General features: G+C 42.9%; 1 protein-coding gene across 1 annotated transcript in view; it reads right to left on the bottom strand.

The window, feature by feature from the left end:
* Positions 1-7,212: 7,212 nt before the first annotated feature.
* Positions 7,213-19,187, bottom strand: part of EDNRB (endothelin receptor type B) — a 30,330-nt gene continuing 18,355 nt past the window's right edge. Inside the window, exons 6-7 of the mRNA XM_044429187.1 lie at positions 18,839-18,947; positions 7,213-10,993 (exon numbers count right to left, since the gene is read on the bottom strand). Coding sequence (XP_044285122.1) covers positions 10,862-10,993; positions 18,839-18,947 — 241 coding nt within the window. The 3' untranslated portion in view covers positions 7,213-10,861. The remainder of the gene's footprint in view (positions 10,994-18,838; positions 18,948-19,187) is intronic.

Below are 19,187 nucleotides of genomic sequence, written 5' to 3' on the forward strand. Positions count from 1 at the left end.
GGTCTGAAACAGAGGATTGTCTCTGGATGATCTCAGTTTCATTTCGTGAAGAAAGCAACCTTCTAGACCAGGGGTCGGCAAGCCCTCAAAGAGCCATTTGGACCCGTTTCCCACAGAAAAGAAAACACCAGGAGCCACAAAACTCTTTTGACCTCTAAAATGAAAATAACACTGCATATATTGTTTTTTACCTTTATGCTATGTATAAAAAAGCTATAGTGTGTTGCATTTATGAAACAGATCGGGGTGTGTGCTGTGCTGACGCGGGTCCCAGATCGGGGGCTGTGCTGTGCCGGCACGGGTCGCAGATCGGCAGATCGGCAGCTGTGCCAGCATGTGTAGGAGATCGGGGCTGTGCCGGCGCATGTTTTGAGCGATGGAGCCACAGCAGAGGGATTCAAGAGCCACATTCAAGAGCGGCTCCAGAGCCGTGGGTTGCCCACCCCTGTTCTAGACCTTACTGTTGTCAAGATCAGTATGAATGCCTGCAGCAATGCTTGGTCATATTCCCCAAGCCTGGGGAGCTGCTGAATGATCCATTTTCCAGCAACTTATACAGCTTTTGAGATTCCATCAGGCATTGACATATTTTTTTTCTCTTTCACAACAGAACAAATTATGCAAAAATAGTAGCCCACCCCCAGAAACCCCGCAAAATAAATTGTGCAATGCAACATGAATCACAGCAATCTGTTTAGTTTAAATAATGTATGCAAGCTGCAGAACTGCTTAACTATTTTGGCAGTTTTTGGGTTACCTTGGTAGAAAATATTGACCCCCCCCCCCCGCAGTATGGGCAGGAAGCAACCATTAGTAGAGGGACTTTCCATCAGGGAGAATCTGTATAACAAGCACCATGTGGAAAAAGGAAAAAGGCAGGATATACATCGCAATATGTGCAAAGATGGCTACCTTTCAGTGCTGTTGTATTTAGGAATACCTGTTTGCTGTTAATAAACTGTTGAGTGCTTGACTGAATGCTTCTTTTGGATCTGGACTCATTCTTTGCAGGTCTGAAATCCTGACAGCCTAAAGTAAAAAAAGTTTCATTTTTGTAATGTTTGCTTCAAGGGAATGTTCTGGCTTAATTGGATCAAGGCCCACTTGTTTGTGTTTTTGTCAGTCCAAGTTACTCACAAAACTCTCCTCTAGCACCATGTTTTGAACACATCAATTTTCTTCCTGCCAGCTTTCTTCACTGTACAATTTAACCCTTTATCAGTCTTACTGTCATCAGTTCCACTAAACAATTCTGCAGCAAAGGGAGAGGGGAAGCATGCCCTGTTGGAGGATGCTGGCTGTTGCTTCTCTTTTCTCCCTATCCTTTTTTAAATTTTGCAATGTGTCTTTTCAGATTATAAACCTGTAGGAAGAACTGCCTGTTTTTTATTGATTGTAGGTAACCTGCTTTGGGAGCCTTTTTGACTGAGGAGCAGGATAACAATATTTTGATTGACTGATTTTGAAATTATATAGCATTTTGGAGTGTTCTAAGTGATTCAGGTATGGGCTTGATCTTTATAACCCCCCGTAAGGTATATCAGAGCAGAAAGTTGATTGAATGATCTCCCTGAACTGTATAGGTTAAAGTGCCTCCATTGTATATAGATCTCTTAGAAGCCCACCTTGAGAAGTCCCAGGCTAAAGTGGACAGAAGTTGGACACAACTAGCACATATGTGCAGCGGAAATTTTGCCTTTACTTTACATATAAAATAAAGTGTGACCACTATGTGTACAGATTTCCTATCCCTTACCTGTGGAAGATTGGTTTTCAGAGGTGTAGCTTTTCATGCAGGGATAAGGAGGTTGCTCTTGTTGACATTCCCTCTTCTGCACAGCTATTAAAAGGGTGGCCAGCCTCTTCCAGCCTGGAAGTTGTGCTCCAGTGGTAGAAAAAGTCAAAAGCGAAAGAGGTAGAGACAAAAGTGAAATGTAGAAAATAAATCAACATATTGCAGCTTTAGGCCATGAGTCCTACGGCCCGCAGGCTGGATCTGACCCACCACGCTCATTTATCTGGCCTGCCTCAGAGGTTTTGGACTCACTCAGTGAAAACGATCTCTGAGCGAGTCCAAAACCTCTGAGCCGGTGCAGGCGTTCTCAGAAACTGAGCACAGAGCTGCTGCATGTACCAAACTGCAACAGCTCAACTGCGCATGCGCTGACTCTCCCCTCCCCCCACCCCTATTGCACGCATGTACAGAGCGGGAATACGAAGCGGGAAGCAGAAGAGAGGCGGGTGGAAGAGAAAGAGAGACGAAGATGAAGAAACTACAAAAGGACTGAAGGTAAGAAAAATATAACTTTTTAAATCTATTTTTAATTATGTGAGCCCAGGGGTGGCCAGGCCGCACAGCCTTCTCTGAGGGAGCAAGCCACTGCCGCCTTACCGAGCCCAGGGCGGACAGGCCGAGGCGGAGCGGCTTACTCAGAGAAGGCCACGGCAGAGAAAGGTTACTCGGAGTAAGCCGTGGCCGCCTCACCAAGCACAGGGCGGACAGGCTGAGGCAGAGCAGCTTACTTGGACAAAGCCGTGGGGCTCCTGTGCCTCCCCTTGGCCTTCTCTGAGCAAGCAAGCAAGCATTTTTTAATTTTTAATTTTTTAAAAAAATGTTAATTTTTAAATTTATTGTAATTTCAATTATGTTTAAATTTATTGTAATTTTAATTATGTTTAAATTTATTTTAATTAATTTTTAATGTGCAGTGTGCGTAGGAATTCATTATTTTTTTTCAAACTATAGTCCACACCTGCAACAGTCTGAGGGACATTGAACTGGCCCCCTGTTGCAAAAGTTTGAAGACCCCTGCTTTAGGCCCTTACTCCCAGTAAATAGGCCTTGGGAGAAGCATTTCAATCTTTTAGAATGTGGAGAAACCTGCATAAAAGCTGGGAAACTACTAAATTCTATAAGTGGTTGGGGGAAAAGTAAGAAGCACCTGGTAATTTGGGGAAGAGGGCATGGCCCTCTAGAGCAGACCTGGGCATCGCACGGCCCGCGGGCCACATCCACCCCGATGGCTGACCCTGACTGGCCCGCATGAGGTCACTGGCAAATTCAAAGTCAATGCAATTATATATCATCGTAATATAGATGCAAGCAATACAACTGCACTGCTTTTATTTTGAAGGATCTGCTAAATTGAATTGAATTTATTGCTTTTCATGTAATGTTAATGTTTTTGTGAATATTCATTAAATAGTGTTCTGTGCTCCACATTTTCATTGTAATGTTTCATTTACTGTTTTTATAGAGATATATATTGAGCAGAGCTTTAAGTGTATTGGTCCGGCCCTTAACAACTGTCAAAGTTTCTCATGTGACCCCATGGGAAAATTAATTGCCCACCCCTGCTCTAGAGTATCCAGGAGAGCCAGTGTGGTGTAGTGGTTAAGAGCATGGGACTGGGACTCAAGACGATCTGGGTTCTAGTCCCCGCTCAGCCATGGAGCCAACTGGGTGACTTTGGGCCAGTCACAGACTTTCAGCCCAACCTACCTCACAGGGTTGTTGTTGTGGGGATAAGATGGAAGAGGAGATGTAAGCTGCCTTGAGCCCTTTGTAGGAAAAAGGCAGGATATAAATTGAAAAATAAATAAATAAAAATAAATAAATGAAGTTCCCAGGTGGACCAGATTTGACTTCTGGGTCTGCGACACAACAAATAAGTTTCTACACAGGTTATGACTAAGTCTGGATCCAATCATATATATATGTATGATGTGCTGTGTGTCTAGCCAAATGGATTGCATATTAGCAGAGGCATATCAAGGGCTACTACATCAAAGGTGCATGAAAGAAAAGGCATGGTTTGAATGACACTGATGCAGTATTTCCCGTTTAAGTAAAATACACACTGACTAATAGTAAAACCAGTCATGCCATCAAAGGAAATTCAGTGTGTATCTGAGAGCAGAAGGGGAGGGGGTGGCAGGAAAGGCCTCACTGAAGATGTTGTGATAATTCTGGCATGCTTGGATTTAGGAGCTAGGTGTGGTTCGTTCTATGTCCTGCTCCTCTGAGGGCAGAAAGGATGTTTGGCCATGGAGCAACAGCAAAGGTTATTTCCATTAAGCAGTGTTGGAATGCGTTCAAGTCTGTTTTTTAACATCACAGCAAAACTGAAATGATTGACTGATCCCCCACAGCCAGTAATAATGTACAATGGAGTAGATGGTATTTGGTTTTAATGGAACTTACTTCTCTATACATTTGTTTATAATATTTAAATCATATGGTATATGATGTAATGTTCAAACCATAAATACAATCCGGAGAGCCGCAAAGGCCTTATCTAACAAAATCTGCTGAAACCTGTTAATTTGTTTAGGGCAGCCACATGAGTGCAGCTCAGAGCTGTGCAAAAGGCAATATAATTCATTTTAAGGCAATCTATTGCTGCAGAAATCAACTGCATTGACAAAAGCACTTGGATGTAAATCCTATTGTTTTTGATGGAGCTTCGAAGTCAGAATGCTTAGCTTTGCAGACTGTTATACCTTATTATTTCATTTTTATAGATTGTGAATTGAGCTGCAAGTTCTGAAGATATAGGTTGTGAACTTTTTGGTTTTTTAATGGAAGCCTGTGGAGCTTCCAGATTATTTTATTTTTGTCATTACATACAATCAACTATATAGTGCACCATCTGCTTGTTTTTGTGCTCCCTTAAATGTCACTATGTGTAATTGCAATTGATTCTGTTTCAAGTGTGAAGTACTTGGTGCCCTCCTGAAGTTGTTGAACCACAATTCTGAGCATTCCTGACAATAGGTCATATTGGCTGGGGATGATAGAAGTTGCAGTGCAACAATGTGTGGAAGGCCGTATGTTCCCAAGGGCTGCTTTTTTGTATGTCTTTTGAGAAATCTAATGGATGAATTCCAAACAAATATGGGTCCTTATTGCTATTTTAGCAGTAAGCATGGAGGTGAACTAAGTGATTGTACTCCATCTCAAATTATTTTGTCAGTTCATGTCCATGATGGGCATACTTAGATCCCAGATGTTTTCAGTTACAATTCCCATCACCCTAGCCAGCTCAATCAATGGTGAGGGATGATGGGAATCATCAGTCAAAACATCTGGAGGGCCATAAATTGCTCACTTGCCCTTTATGGGTTCCATCAGTGCTTGGACAAAAAAGAAATTATTAAGTACTCCAGGTATGCATACATAAGGATAATTACATTCATGTTGCATGTATTGATCCTGCGAAATCAAGGTATTTATATATATTGCTCAAAACAGAATGTTGTAATACCCTCTGTGAGATCTGGAAATACAAATAAATCTGATATTGGATATTTCCTCTCAAAGTGATCCTCCCCTCTCCCTCAGAGGAACCATAGGAGGCTCTGTGGGGTAGTTTAGCTCATAGGCTGACAGTTCCATAATCCTGCTTCAGGGAAAATACTGAAACTCAAGGAATAACCAACTTTCCATATAGCAAGGATGGACTAATCATGTATTACATGTCACATCCACCATAGATTGTCATATTATGTGATTGTGTGCACATGTGTGTATGTGTGTGTAGTCATAGATATAGGATTTGTACCCCAAGATCAGTGCTGAAAGGCACAATCTCAGGACGTTATGTAGCCACTTCACTGAAGTTAAGTGAGCATCTGAATGGGAGAACTCCCATGAACACCTCCTTGCATTCCATAGTTAAAGGGGGATATAAGTGTACTGATACAAATAAAGAATAAGTGGATTGCGGGGGGGGGGGTGTTCCACAATAGGGTGGTTAGAGGTTGGTCCAGCCATTATGATCCCGATTCCCTCTTGCACACTGGACCTAAATAAGACTAACTGGGATAGACTGATGCACTGTCCAATGGATTAGGGCATGGTTTACTGACCGAAAGCAGAGGGTAACCATTAGTGGGGAATCATCGGGATGGCAGCCAGTGACAAGCAGGGTCTGATCCTGTTTGATCTTTTCATTAACAACATGGAAGAAGGGGTGAACAGCCTGCTGATCAAATTTGCAGACGATACTAAAACCAGGGCAGTGGCCACAACTGAGGAGCAGGTACTCCAGATCCAAAAGGATCTGGACAGACTATGGAAGTGGGCAGGAGACAAGAGGATGGCGTTCAATGAGGATAAGCACAAGGTGTCCTTGGGGCATAGGGTGTCATAAGTACAGGTTAGGGGACAAGTGGCAGGAGAGCAGCACTTGTGAAAGGGATCTCAGGGTGCTGGTTGACTGCAGGCTACATGAGTCAGGAGTGTGATGCGGTGGTTAAGAGGGCAAACGTCACTCTTAGTTGCATAGCCAGAAGTGTGGCTTCTAGATCGAAAGGTATTACCACCACCTTATACGACTCTGGTGCGCCCGCAACTGGAGTATTGTGTTCAGTTTTCGGCCCCTCATTACAGGAAGGATACAGCAAGGTTAGAGTCAGTGCAGCGAAGGGCCACAAGGATGGTGGCTGGTTTGCTGGGGAAGCTGTATGAGGCAAGACTAAGAGAACTGGGTCTTTTCAGCCTGGAGAAAAGGAGACTCCTAAGGGATCTGTTGGCAACACACAGCCATGTGAGGGGGTGTCACACAAAGGTGGGTAGAGACCTGTTCTCCCCTGCAGAGGGCAGGACGCGCTGCAACAGAGCAAAGCTCAGGGAACCAAGGTTCAATTTAGATGCCAGGAAGCACTTTCTGACAGTTAGGACCCCGAGGGTATGGAATGGGCTTCCACGGGAGGTGGTTGAGGCCTCATCGGTGAGGGTGTTCAAGGAAAAGCTAGACATGCGCATGGTGGGCATGTCGTGAGTGGAGCTGGGGATCAGACTAGATGGCCCTTCTGACTCAGTTTCTATATGCCAATCTACCATCAGTGATTAGCACTGCCAGTATAAATATTTTTCACCTCAGTCAACCCACTAACTGCTAAGAAGCCTAAAGATGCTATTAGCTAGTAGCTATTAAGGTGTTTTGTGTGTGTAGGACTGTATGTATGCGGAGGTAATGCATGCAGGTCTTCAACAGTATATACAATGCCATTCAGATGACATCGAACACATTCATCAAGATGCTTTAGTTTGCCGTTTCTGAACATAAGTAAAATGCCTACTGCATATTAACCACTGTGACAGCATTCACTATATTAACAGCTGAAGACTCAAACCCTTTCCCTCCTTCTACAGTAGTTTTTCATCTAGACTGCCATCTTCAGAGGATTACAGAAAACAACCCACAATTATTTTATCATGATTTTATTGAATGCTACAGTTAAGAGCTCAAAGCAATGAGGGCAGCAGTGGTATAATGGTGCAACTGCCCCCTCTGGCCCCCCACATGGCAAAACACACTGAGGATGAAAGCTATCAGGAATGCTTTACACAGCTTGTTAGCATTCCAGTTCATTTTCAGTAGACATTTGCGCAGAGATGTTTCTCATGGATCGTTCTATAATAGTGCAACCCCTTTGAGCTTACTTAGAAACAAATCTAACCATGATCAGAGAATTACTCCCATCCAGTGGGGTTATAAATTTGAATAGCTCCAGCAAAACCAAAAACACCCAACCTTAGCATTTTGAAGGCACTTGAGGGCATAGGTTTTATTATTCTTATTACTTTGGGGGCAGTCCAAGACATGTGGTGTCCGAGAAGCAACCTCTGCAGTCTTCCATGGTAAAGTAACCCTAACAGTCTGGCAATATGCCATCCTTTAATATTGCCTCTAATCTGCTATCTGGGGTGGCTGTACCTTGTAGGCTTTCATGACAGTGGATCCTTCTATAGTGCTACCTTGAAAGTAACACATAGCCTCTTCAGCTGATCCTGTAAAACTCAGAACAAGTTTAATAGTTTTTACTAGTGGTCATATATCAACTAACAAAGAAATTTTCTACCTCTGTTGCACATACAAAAATGTGACCTGCACCTGGCAATGCACATTGTGTTATGAGCACATACTTCCCCCCCCCCCCCCGCTCTGTAGTACTGGGGCCTGCCCTTGATTTATTACTTACTATTTGAAGTTTGGTTATGTCTCAACTGAAGTATTTACAAAAGGAGAACTAAATGCTCCTTAGAATTGCAGTAAAAGTATAGGATAGAATCTAATCTTTGAAAATACAAGTGGTTCCTGCTTTATGAACGAGCTCTTTAAGTCACATTTGTATATAAACATAAACATGCATATAAAACAAAGACTTCAATATACAATTGGCCCTCCACAGCCGTGGTGGTTAGGGGCACAGGACCACCATGAAAGTGGAAAAATCACTAGTCTCTCTAGTTTACCCCACAACTCATCAGCATCTCCTCCTTGCAGCAAGGACATGCTGGAGGGATGTCCCTCCCCAGTTGGGCAGGGCAAAGGGGCATGCTTCAGAGGCCTCCCTCTCTTCTCATTCACTTCCTTTCTCTTTCTATGGCAATGACAATATTCTGCAGTAGGCTGCAAAACTCCAAAAGATACAAACTGTTTTTAATTCGGTTTTTAAATAGGCTTATGGCCGTTCATTTGTAAGTATATTGTTGTTCATCACTTGGAGGTTCGTAACCGGGGCCTGGCTGTATACAAGTCCGGTGGTCATCCACAGTAGTTAGCGCTCTGTGAAGAAATGGTACTTTCTCTGCCCCAGTGATAGCTAGAGAGACCTCTTGCTGTATACAGCATACCCCCGTTGCGGTTCAGCATTCGCGACTTCAGTCTTTTGCAGGATTTTTCTCCGAGCAAGTCCAAGCCAATCTTCTTGCGAGTAAGCCAGCAATCTCTGCGTGTGTGCACCCCTGTCTCACCACACATGTGCCCCCCAGCCCAGCCCACACCTCCTGCCCACGCCACCTTGGCGGCCGGCACCAAATTTGCAGTTTTTCACAATTCGTGGATACTTTAAGAACGTTAACCCCCACGAAACAGGAAAGCATAGTGCAGGCTGTGACAAGATGAGGCATCTGTAATGCTGCACAATAATTCTGCCTTGTCCATGGAATCAGATGTCTTCTGTTTGTCACCCTCCCATGTGTTCCTGCTGCTTCTTCCACCTTTTCCTTACCAGAAAAAGATTTGTTGCATGGGGGGAAAGGTTTAATAGTTGCACAAAACTTTTGAGTGCTGCCACTAGGAGCTCTCCCTGTCTGGAAGCAGTCTCTTAAGTTGATCTATGTACTTCTCTGCTACAGAGTTGGCAAAGCTATAAAATCTGGGGATGGCTCTGTGCTATGCCTCCTCCCAGAGGAAATCTTTACACACAGGCAGGCCAAATTCTGTTGGGAGGGGAGAAAGTGAAGAAGCTAAATGAATTGTAGAAATTGCTCTAATTTGCACAATTTATTCTGCAGTGTTTTATTCTGCAATTTATTTTGTACAATGTAGGTTGCTTCTGCCAGCACTGGGGTGGCTGAAAGTAGTAGGCAGGGTATTGAGTCCCCAAATCTTATCTGGATATTTTTCCTGCTTCTGAGGAAAAACAGAAAACTTTTCCACAGGGACTACTTCATCCTCATAGCCATCTTGACAGTGAAGAAGACAGGATTGTGTCCCAAAAGGCATTTGTTCCTTCTGAAGAGCTCCAGGGGACTCATGAGTAATGGCTGATAACCCTGGCTTGAGTCCAAGCTTGTTGCTGCAAGGTGGAAGATATGGCATTCCCAAGATGGGGCCAACTAAGTGCTCCCCTGAACTTTGAGGTAAAATAAAACAACTTGAGAAGTAGGGGAGATGCAAGCTGTGTAGAAGCAGTCAGCCATCCATGCTTTAATACTGTTCTTTCTGTAGCCTGGCTGGTGAATATATGCTCTTCCTTATGGAGAGAATACATATTTTTCCTAAGATGCGTTTAGACTCTGTTGCTGCACAGTCTTCTATTTTTTTGGGTCCTTGTCTCAAACAAATGCAGGTCTTCCCATCTTATGATTCACTATGCCCCATGTAGCCTGCAGATTAAATCATACATGAAGAACTTCAGGTCTCAGCTGCCAGTCTGTGCCAAGATGGTAAAGACAGAGCAGAAATGTCTCTCCTGAAGCTTAGTTACTGGTGATGAGAGCTTTAAGGTAAGGTATGCTGGTATTTGGGCCCTTTTCTCTTTTGCCTTTGGCCTTCACTTACCACTGGAATCTGGCCCATAAGGGTATCTCTAAAATGGAATTCAATCCTGGGCCTGAAACAGCCCTGGCTTATAGAAAGTGGCTCACTGGGGCCACAGATAAGCCTCTTGGTTTTGCTGCCTGACTGGTGGAATCCATTAGCTTTGCAGGCTACAAGTGCTGTTCCACTGATGAGAAACTGGCTTTAGTTTCCTGAGAAGCACAGCTGGGTTTCCATGCATGACTCACGTGTTCATGGCTTAAGAACTCTGCTGGCATTTTCTGGGAAAAGAATTTTGTATTACTTCCCCTGCTGTTGCTGCTCCACTCCGAAGCTATACTTACGTTTGCTTAGGTAACAGCAAACAAGGACCAAATTTGTTCCAAGTCTGATAGCATCCTTTTAATGATTGGTCCCTGCGATGCAGTTAAAATTCCTGATAAGATTTACTCAGTCTGCAACATGATGCAACATACTGCATGCATGCAAGACTGAACTTTTGAAATGGGGTTGCCATTGATAGGATCTCAGGATGATCTGCCAGCGCCTACTCTGAAGAGCTTAAGTGCTTTAACGAGGGGTTCTTTTTCTTTGCTTCTCCAAGTGATCTTCAGGCTTTCTAATGGCTACAGACATCACACATCTTTATCATTGGTACAGACTGTAAATTGAGGCTTTAGTGTTTTTCTGTAAACCCTAACTTGCTTCTCCCAAAGTCCCCATCCCCCCAAATCTGCTGTCTATCATTACAGTCCTCTTTGTCCACTCCCTGAAAGTCGAAGCTAGCTGAGTGTACACTGTCTTGCTTAAGATGAGCTGTACTTGTTACTGGAGCGAAAATTGTCATATCCGTGATCATTGGCTCTGAACTTTAAGCAGGATTGTTTCTCTTCTAGGGATAGCATATCTTTGGACTGACACCAGCAACACAGGCATGACTGTTGAAAAAGAAAAGAAATACCACATTAGAAAGGCTCATTAGTGCAATGCACTCAGATAAAGAACTTGAATTGCCTGCTTGTGACACAAAATCTAGAACCATTTCCCCTTTTGTTATAATGAACAGAGTCTATCCCACTTTTCCCAGTCTTGTGTCCTCCTGATGTGATGGACATGCTGGCTGGGAATGATAGAAGTTACAGTCCACCTTAAGGTACAAAGTGAAGATCGATGGCTAATTGCTTGTATGCACATGAGCGCACACATGTGTGTATCATATTCTTCCCTGAATCCTCCTTTCCCAACTCTTAAAATATGCATTCCTGAGTTAGCTTTCCCTTCCTACTTAGTCCTATTTATTCATTCTTAATGAATGCAATCGTTACACAAGAAGAGACAAGTATGGGCAAAGTGTTGGTTCTGTCTGGCCATTCATCCCCCTCTTGATTGCCCTCCATGTGTAGAGAATAACTGTCCACAGGAAACTCACCACACAGATTAGAACCTTGCACTTCCCATCACTCCTCCCTGTGTCTAGAGGCTACATGCATAAAGAAGGCTCGACAGGGACCTAAGGACTAACCACAATTTCTCAGAAGTCCCATGGCTGCTTTAGTTCAGGGATACCATTTTGGGCATGGTTGGTCACAAAAATATTCACTTCCAAGAAGACTATAAGAAAGTAACCTGGCTAAGAACCCAAATACAAGGTAGAAAAAAGAGTGGGGCGGGAGGAGATAGAGAGAGAGAGAAAACATGCACGTGAGAGACAGATATCAAGATCACAAAACATTCTTTCGAAGCCAGTTTTTTGTTCCGTCAGCTCTTTCACAGTGACTTGGCCAAGAAATTGAGCACAAGGCAGAAGCTGGATCTGAGTTCTAAATGCCAAATCACATTATTGCTCCCATAAAGAGCAACCAAAGAGCCATTTCACAGAAGGCAAACTGGAGTCACCTTGAGAGTCACATTATGTCCCATGCAAAAAGCATGTGAAACACATACTCTACACATTAAAAATATCAGATAACATATACTATGCTGAAATATACATGCTATTCTATATGCACAACCAACATAAACATTATTAGGCAGTACCTGCTCCCTGCCCCAGTGGGAGCATAGACGAAGCACCTGGCCACCATTTGGAGAAGTATCTGCAGCATATTGGAGCCCACTAACATAACACTGAGGACCCCAGTCATAGCCCCTTACTTAGCAATGGAAAACTGTACAAGGAAGGCACACAACTGACATACTGTAGCTACCTGCTGGATTCTCTCTGAAAAGTGTGCACCTATGGAAAGAGAAGTTACCAATCTTTCAGAGTCGTTTTTTTAAAACTGTCCCTCTTCTTTTCCTATCCCTTTATGTATAGTCAATTATCTACAGGCCATGACAAGTTTATCTAACAATGTAATTTAGCAGAATCAGCATCAGATCATGGCTACTTCATGAAGTCATAACCTGGCTATATTTTACCATGATATTTATCTATACATCAAGCATATTGGAACTCAGATAGGTGCAGTTCTGCAAATGTAGTATTTAAGAAACAGAAGAAATAAAAATTAGGTCCACCATTTGTGGAGGAAAATGTGGGTATGTATGGAAAATGAATCAAGGTTAGTTTCAAAATAATATACAGGTAGTCCTTGGGTTACAGACCAGTTCTGTTCCTGAGAATGTCCTTAAGTCAAATTTGTCTGTAAGTCAGATCACGTGAATAAGCCAAATGTTTGTCTTAGCCTATGTATCTATTTTTACCTTTCTATGCATATAAAATACTTAAGAAACACTTCCATATTCACTAAAGCATCCAAAACACAATACAACATTGTACTAATAATACAGTAATAAAGTAATTGCAGGCACTTAAGTGAGAGAAAGAGAGAATCTGTATACATGTAGGTAGGTATACGTTATTGTAAAAAAAGAAAAGGAAAAAAGAATAACTATTAAAACATGACACATACAAAACAGTTAAGAACAGTTTAGAACATTCTTTCAAATCTTATAGAAGCTAGCTCACTGTCATTCTTGCATGGTTTATAGCAAGATCATGAATATTAAGCATTTTGAACACTTCAAAGTACTATATGTTGTTTGTTCTTTTTGTTTGTTCATTTTCTGAATATATTTCTGAGTTTTTCTGCTAATTTACAATAAACCATAACAGTAATAAAATGCCACAGTTCCAAGCAAACCTAACCTAAAACAAAATGTGACCTCATGGATTAGGAAGTTATGAACAAAAGCAAGATTTTAAAGTTAAGAACAAGAACTAGAGCAACAACAACAACAGAAGAGTAGGGAAAAGTTCTGCTTCATCCTTGAGACCCTACAAGTGTCACAAAACACACTGGGTCAGGCACGATCGAGCTGATGCAGCAGAATGAAAAGCTGGGAATATCTCTAGGGAACTAGACTGTCACTGATAGAGTGTCATCAAATGTGCTGCATAGTTCCCTAGAGATATTCCCGGCTTTTCTCCAGAGATATTAATATAGCATGGCAGTCTGTGTGTTCCTAAGTAAGGGTTGTTCATAACCTGGACATTCATAACCTGGAGACTACAAGTATTGCACTGCCTTCTGAAGGTGAATCCTCAGCAGGAACAGAACTTGTGTTAATGAAGGAGCTATGTAATACAGAGCTGCCCAAGCATTTTGTTCTTGTTTGCAGCTCACGTGAACACATTCTAATCACAATTCTTAATGCGAACATGAGCAGGAAGACATTTCTTAGGAAATTTTTAGCAATTTCCCAGACTTATTTTCACATTCAGAACTATGCACTTGTACAAAAACACACTTCTGAAACTACACATTTGTGCACTTCCAAAACCAATCATTACTATAAACCCACCCCAAATCTGCATTCTCACATTGTAACCAATGGGGGGGGGGTCAAGTGTGAGCATTTTGTGTGTGTGTGTGTGTGTGTGTGTGTTTAAAGAAATGATTCCTGCTTTCAGAAACTGAAACAAGGCAAAATGAGCTATCAGGAAGAATTTGGAGAATCCCAGGATTAAACACTGCAAGTTTACTTATCCTTAGAGTAACAAAAAGTACAGGCTTAGGGAAGAGGTAAGGCTAATTGGAGTTTGCATTAGTGTTCTCACCTCAGTTTGCAAAAAGAGGCAGTTACTGAAAGGAGAATGCAGGTAGGTATAGCAGTAACATCTGATGAATTGGATGTGGAAGACAAGAACCCAAGGGCAAGAAGGGGTGAAAATATCTGGCACAATCAAGCAATGCCCATAGCAGCTGAGTTGCACCTTACTGGCTATGTATTTTTTCTTTATTATTAATTTCTATCTATAACTTTATTTGCTAAAAAAAGGCATTAAGGTGGTACACAGCAATTTGAAACAGTAACACCTTAACACAAAAAAATACAAGCATTAAAAATAGTAAAATATTGGAACATTAATGGTACTACATAATTTAAAAGGCAAGATTAAAAAGATTCATTTTCACACATTTTCTAATGGCCAGGAGAGTGTAAAGGTCCAAGAGCATTCCACAGTTTGGGCATGGTGCAGGAAAAAAGAAGGCCTTTTGCACTGTGCAAGAAACAGACTTCTGCAGGTAAGTGTGTCCTCAAAAGGACACGCATTTCATAATCACGTAGGTTCATAATGACTGAGTTTTCACGGGTGACAAGTGACTGTGTGTGAAGGAGGGAAGAGAGCTAGTCTCAAAACCCCAGCAGACAATCTACATGAAACTGCTGGGAGAAGTCATCAGGAGGGCTGGGCTGTGGAGTCACCAGTATGCTGATTACACCCAGCTCTACCTCTCGTTTATTTGTTTATTAATTAAAACATTTCTATGCCGCCCCATTCGCCGAAGCCTCGGGGCGGCTCACAACATAAATTAAAATAAAATACATACAACAAATTAACAATATAAAATAAGTCGCCCTGGCCAGATAAAATAAGCAAATAACATTAACAATTAAAATGATGCTTAAATAAAAAGGTCTTTACCTGGCGCCGAAAAACAAATAACGACGGCGCCAGGTGGACCTCTCTGGGGAGCGCATTCCATAGATTGGGCGCCACTGCAGAGAAAGCCCTCCTCCGAGTACCTACCCTCCTAATTTCCTTCATGGAGGGTTCCCGGAGAAGGGCCTCTCCCGCAGATCTCAAGGGGCAGGCGGGCGTATATGGATGTAAGTGCTCCTTCAGGTAACCAGGACCCAAGCCGTTTAGGGCTTTATAGGTCATCACCAACACCTTGAATTGGGCCCGGACTTCAGTGGGAAGCCCGTGAAGCTGACGGAGGACTGGAGTCATGTGAACATAACACCCAGTCCCCGTCAGCAGCCTGGCAGCTCTAGTTTGAACCAATTGAAGTATCCGGACCGTCTTCAAGGGTAGCCCCACGTAGAGCACGTTACAGAAGTCAAGGCGGGAAGTCACCAGCGCTTGTGTCACTGTCGCCAGGCAGTCGTATTCCAGTCGTACTCCAGGTAGGGGCGCAGGGTTTACATCTACTCCAGGTGAGGCAGTGGTTGTACTGAACCGGTGCCTGGCTGAGGTAATGGGCTGGATGAGGGCCAATAAACTGAGCTTCAATCCAGGTAAGATGGAAGTCCTGCTGGTGGGCAGGTTGAGGTTTCAGGTAAGTGATTTTGACCTTGTCCTGGATGTAGCACTCCCTATAAAGGACAGGGTCCACAGCTTGAGAGTACTCCTTGACCCGGAGCTGTCACTGGAAATCCAGGTGGCAGCAGTGGCGAGGAGCGCTTTCCTACAGTTTTGGCTGGTCCATCAGCTGCGTCCTTACCTGGACAAACACTGCCTAGCAACGATGATTCATGCTCTGGTAACTTCCTGGTTGGATTATTGTAACGCACTCTATGCGGGGCTGCCCTTGAAAATGGTCCAGATACTTCAGCTGGTACAGAATAGATTAGCCAGGATGCTGACGGGGACTGGTCGTTATTCTCATACAACGCCAGTCCTCTACCAGCTCCACTGGCTCCCAGTTGAAGTCCGGGCCCAATTCAAGGTGCTGGTTTTGACCTATAAGGCCGTGAACAGCTTGGGTCCAGGATACCTGAAGGAATGTCTCCTTCCTTATACGTCCTCGCCCCTTAAATCAGTGAGAGAGGCCCTGTTCCGAGAACCCTCCTTGAAGGAGCTGAAAAGGGCATCTATTCGGAGTAGGGCCTTCTCTGTGGTGGTGCCCAGATTATGGAATACGCTCCCCGGAGAGGTTTGTCTGGTGCCGAGCTTATAGTCTTTTCAGCACCAGGTCAGAACCTTTTTATTTAACTGTTATTTTAAAAATTAATATTTTAATCCAACAGTTGTGTTTTATTGGTTACAAATTATTTATTGTTAGATTGTTTTTAAGATATTGATTTTATTGATTGTGAGCCGTCCCAAGATGCCATAAATAAGGGACGGCATATAAAAGTTATAAATAAATAAATAAATAATTGGCATGTTGCGGCTAAAATTGGCGTTCATCTTGTAAGAGGGGAAAGTAAACAATGTGTGGTCAATTTTACATGAAGGTTCTAGGGATGTGGGGAGGTCCTGAAAATTACAGGCCAGTTACCATGTCTTTTTGGGTTTTATGAAAGATAATATTGCTTAACCCATAGTGGAACAAAGCGTGTTGAAGAAGAATCAAAATAATTTCTGAGAAACCACATCCTTTCTTACCAGCTTAACCCTGAGTGTCACAAGGACTAAACTATAGAGGAAACCTGGTCAACTAGTGGTAGGCAACCTTTGGTACAGACACATTTGGTAAACTGAGCAACTCTCCTGGGCACCAGCACAAAATGACTGTCATTGGAGCCATGGCAAAGGCCAAGTAGTATGCCCCAAAAGCTGAGTACATAGCAGAGTTAAGGTTTGAACCTTAACTCTTTTGCACCAAGTTTCCAGCACCAGCAGAAATCTATTTCACAGCAAATCCATCTGCCAGTAAGGAAAAAATGTTTTTTTTTTTTTTTAAGTATGAAAGATACTTATGAGAGGCCTTTTGGTGGCTGCCAAGGAAGGTGTCTGAGATACACTGGTGCCTGTGGTCACTGCAGTATATAGTGTACGTTGGGATTTTCAAAAAGCTTTTGAGAAATTGCCTCACCCAAGTCCACTGAATGAATTCACCAGTCATGCGATACGAAACAGGCTGAGAGCGAGGGCAGGCAGATGGTAGGAGTAGGTGGGCAATTCTTGTAATCAAGGGATGCAAGAAGGTTCTGGCTTAGATCTCCCCCTGCATTTATAGTTCTCAGTGTAGAAGGCATTTTTCCTTCATATGGAGAAGCAATAAAGAATGTGACCCCCCCAACCCCAGAATCATCTGAAGTGATTCTGTCTATGAAGAACTCTTCTATAGGATTTTGCTAACACAAGGATAGCACTTCAGGCACAGCAGAAAAGAACTCAATCAAATCTAGATTCCTTTCATTTTTTCTTTTTATAGAACCTATAATGCCTGGAATGCTGCTACTTGACTGTTGCACTGCATCTTTAAGGAAGTTGCTCAACTCTCTGGATGCTTTCAAGGGAGAAAGAATCCCTTGCCACAAATCCTCTTGCCCTATGCAAGTGGGGAGTGCATCTGTGCTGCATATCCTTCCCCTGTGGCACTGTGTGTGCGTGTAGACTCCCCTCAGGATCCATGGCATGTACATTACTGGAGTTGCATGAAAACCAGACTGCATGTAGCTCTGTGGCGGCCATGGGAAAACCCTTTTAGCGTGAGAGCCAAATTCAATTTTGGAGAAATTCTTGGAGGTGACTTTCCAGTGGTGGAAAGGGCAGAAGGCAAAAGTGGTAAGGCCCAAAATACCAATAAAATAAAATCCAGCATATTATGGCTTAAAGTGCTTACTGCTGGCAACTAAGGTTTAGGTGAAGCATTTTAACCTTTTAAAATTGGGGAAAACCTGTGCAAAAGGTAAAAAACCTGCAAGAGATTGTTGAAGGACAGAGGGTGGGGCCAGGGGAAAGGAGTGGGACCATATGGGGAACCCCAGAAGGCCAGACTGGGACATAGGAAACCCAGAAATGGCCCTTGGATATGAGGTTCACCCTGGCCCACAAACACTGGGCTTACTTCAGGAGACATTTGCATGACTCATGCAAATAGTAGGAGGGTCTATGTCACACAGAAAGTGTGGTTGCACTTGTGTGATAAGATGAAAGGCTTTGAAATCTCATGTTGTAATAATGCCAGGAATCCTTAGGGCTCCGTGTCTGGGTGATTCAAGCATGTTCCTCTAGATTTGAATGACCTGGAACCCCTTCAATCTTTGTGCCACATGCTGAATTTTAACTCAAGAATCCTAAGAGCACTTGTATGAATTTCACCCAGTGGCACAATATTGGGATACACGACATGCTGAATCATTGTATTTCTACAATGTGGAGAGTGTGAGGTGAACTGTAACATACGCACTGAAGCCTGCTGGGGTGTCCTGTGGACTTTGGAATGAGCTATTTTTCATTCTGACAAGGGAACAGCTTTAACATTCATTGTGCCTTGGGCATGTTACCAAGCATGACTCAATTTTACCCTCACATAGCTGCAGGATTCCACGAGGACACAGCACACGCAAGACTTTCCCATCATTGCCCATGGAACAGCTCCATTTCTTTTTCTTTTTTCGCCTTCCATAGTTCATGGTGGGACAGGCCTCAACTGTGTTGCTCTCTGGAGGACCATCTATTTGCAGTCTTCAAACCATTAATTCCAAAATACTTGCAGCCAGCTCTGTGTAATACTTCACAGCAATAGGTGTGCTGGAGTTTTCATTTGATATTCTTGAGTTCCATTGCTAAAAATAAATACTTAATGATGTCTTCATACCTTAAAGCAGTTCTTGAACCTCTTGCTCACCAAATACAGAGCAATTGGATTGATGCAGGAGTTCAGGGATGCCATGCTGATGCCAACATAGCCCAGTGCAACCAAAAAACTGCATGGTAAACAAGATAGAACTAAATGTAATTGTTCATTAAAATTTAATACTGAAGGTTTATTACAACAAGAACATTAGGATATTTTAAACAATTTATTGCAGGAAGAGAGTGACTTGGTTTGCATGACACAACAAGCCACTGTAGGAACCAAGCCACCCTGATGATCCATGGCTTGTTTTTAGAGTTGTTTTCCCCATGATGGGTTGTTACGTCATCTGAACCCTGCTGACACATCC

This window comes from Varanus komodoensis, unplaced genomic scaffold (genome assembly GCF_004798865.1).
Source record: "Varanus komodoensis strain SLA01 unplaced genomic scaffold, ASM479886v1 scaffold2, whole genome shotgun sequence".
NCBI lineage: Eukaryota > Metazoa > Chordata > Lepidosauria > Squamata > Varanidae > Varanus > Varanus komodoensis.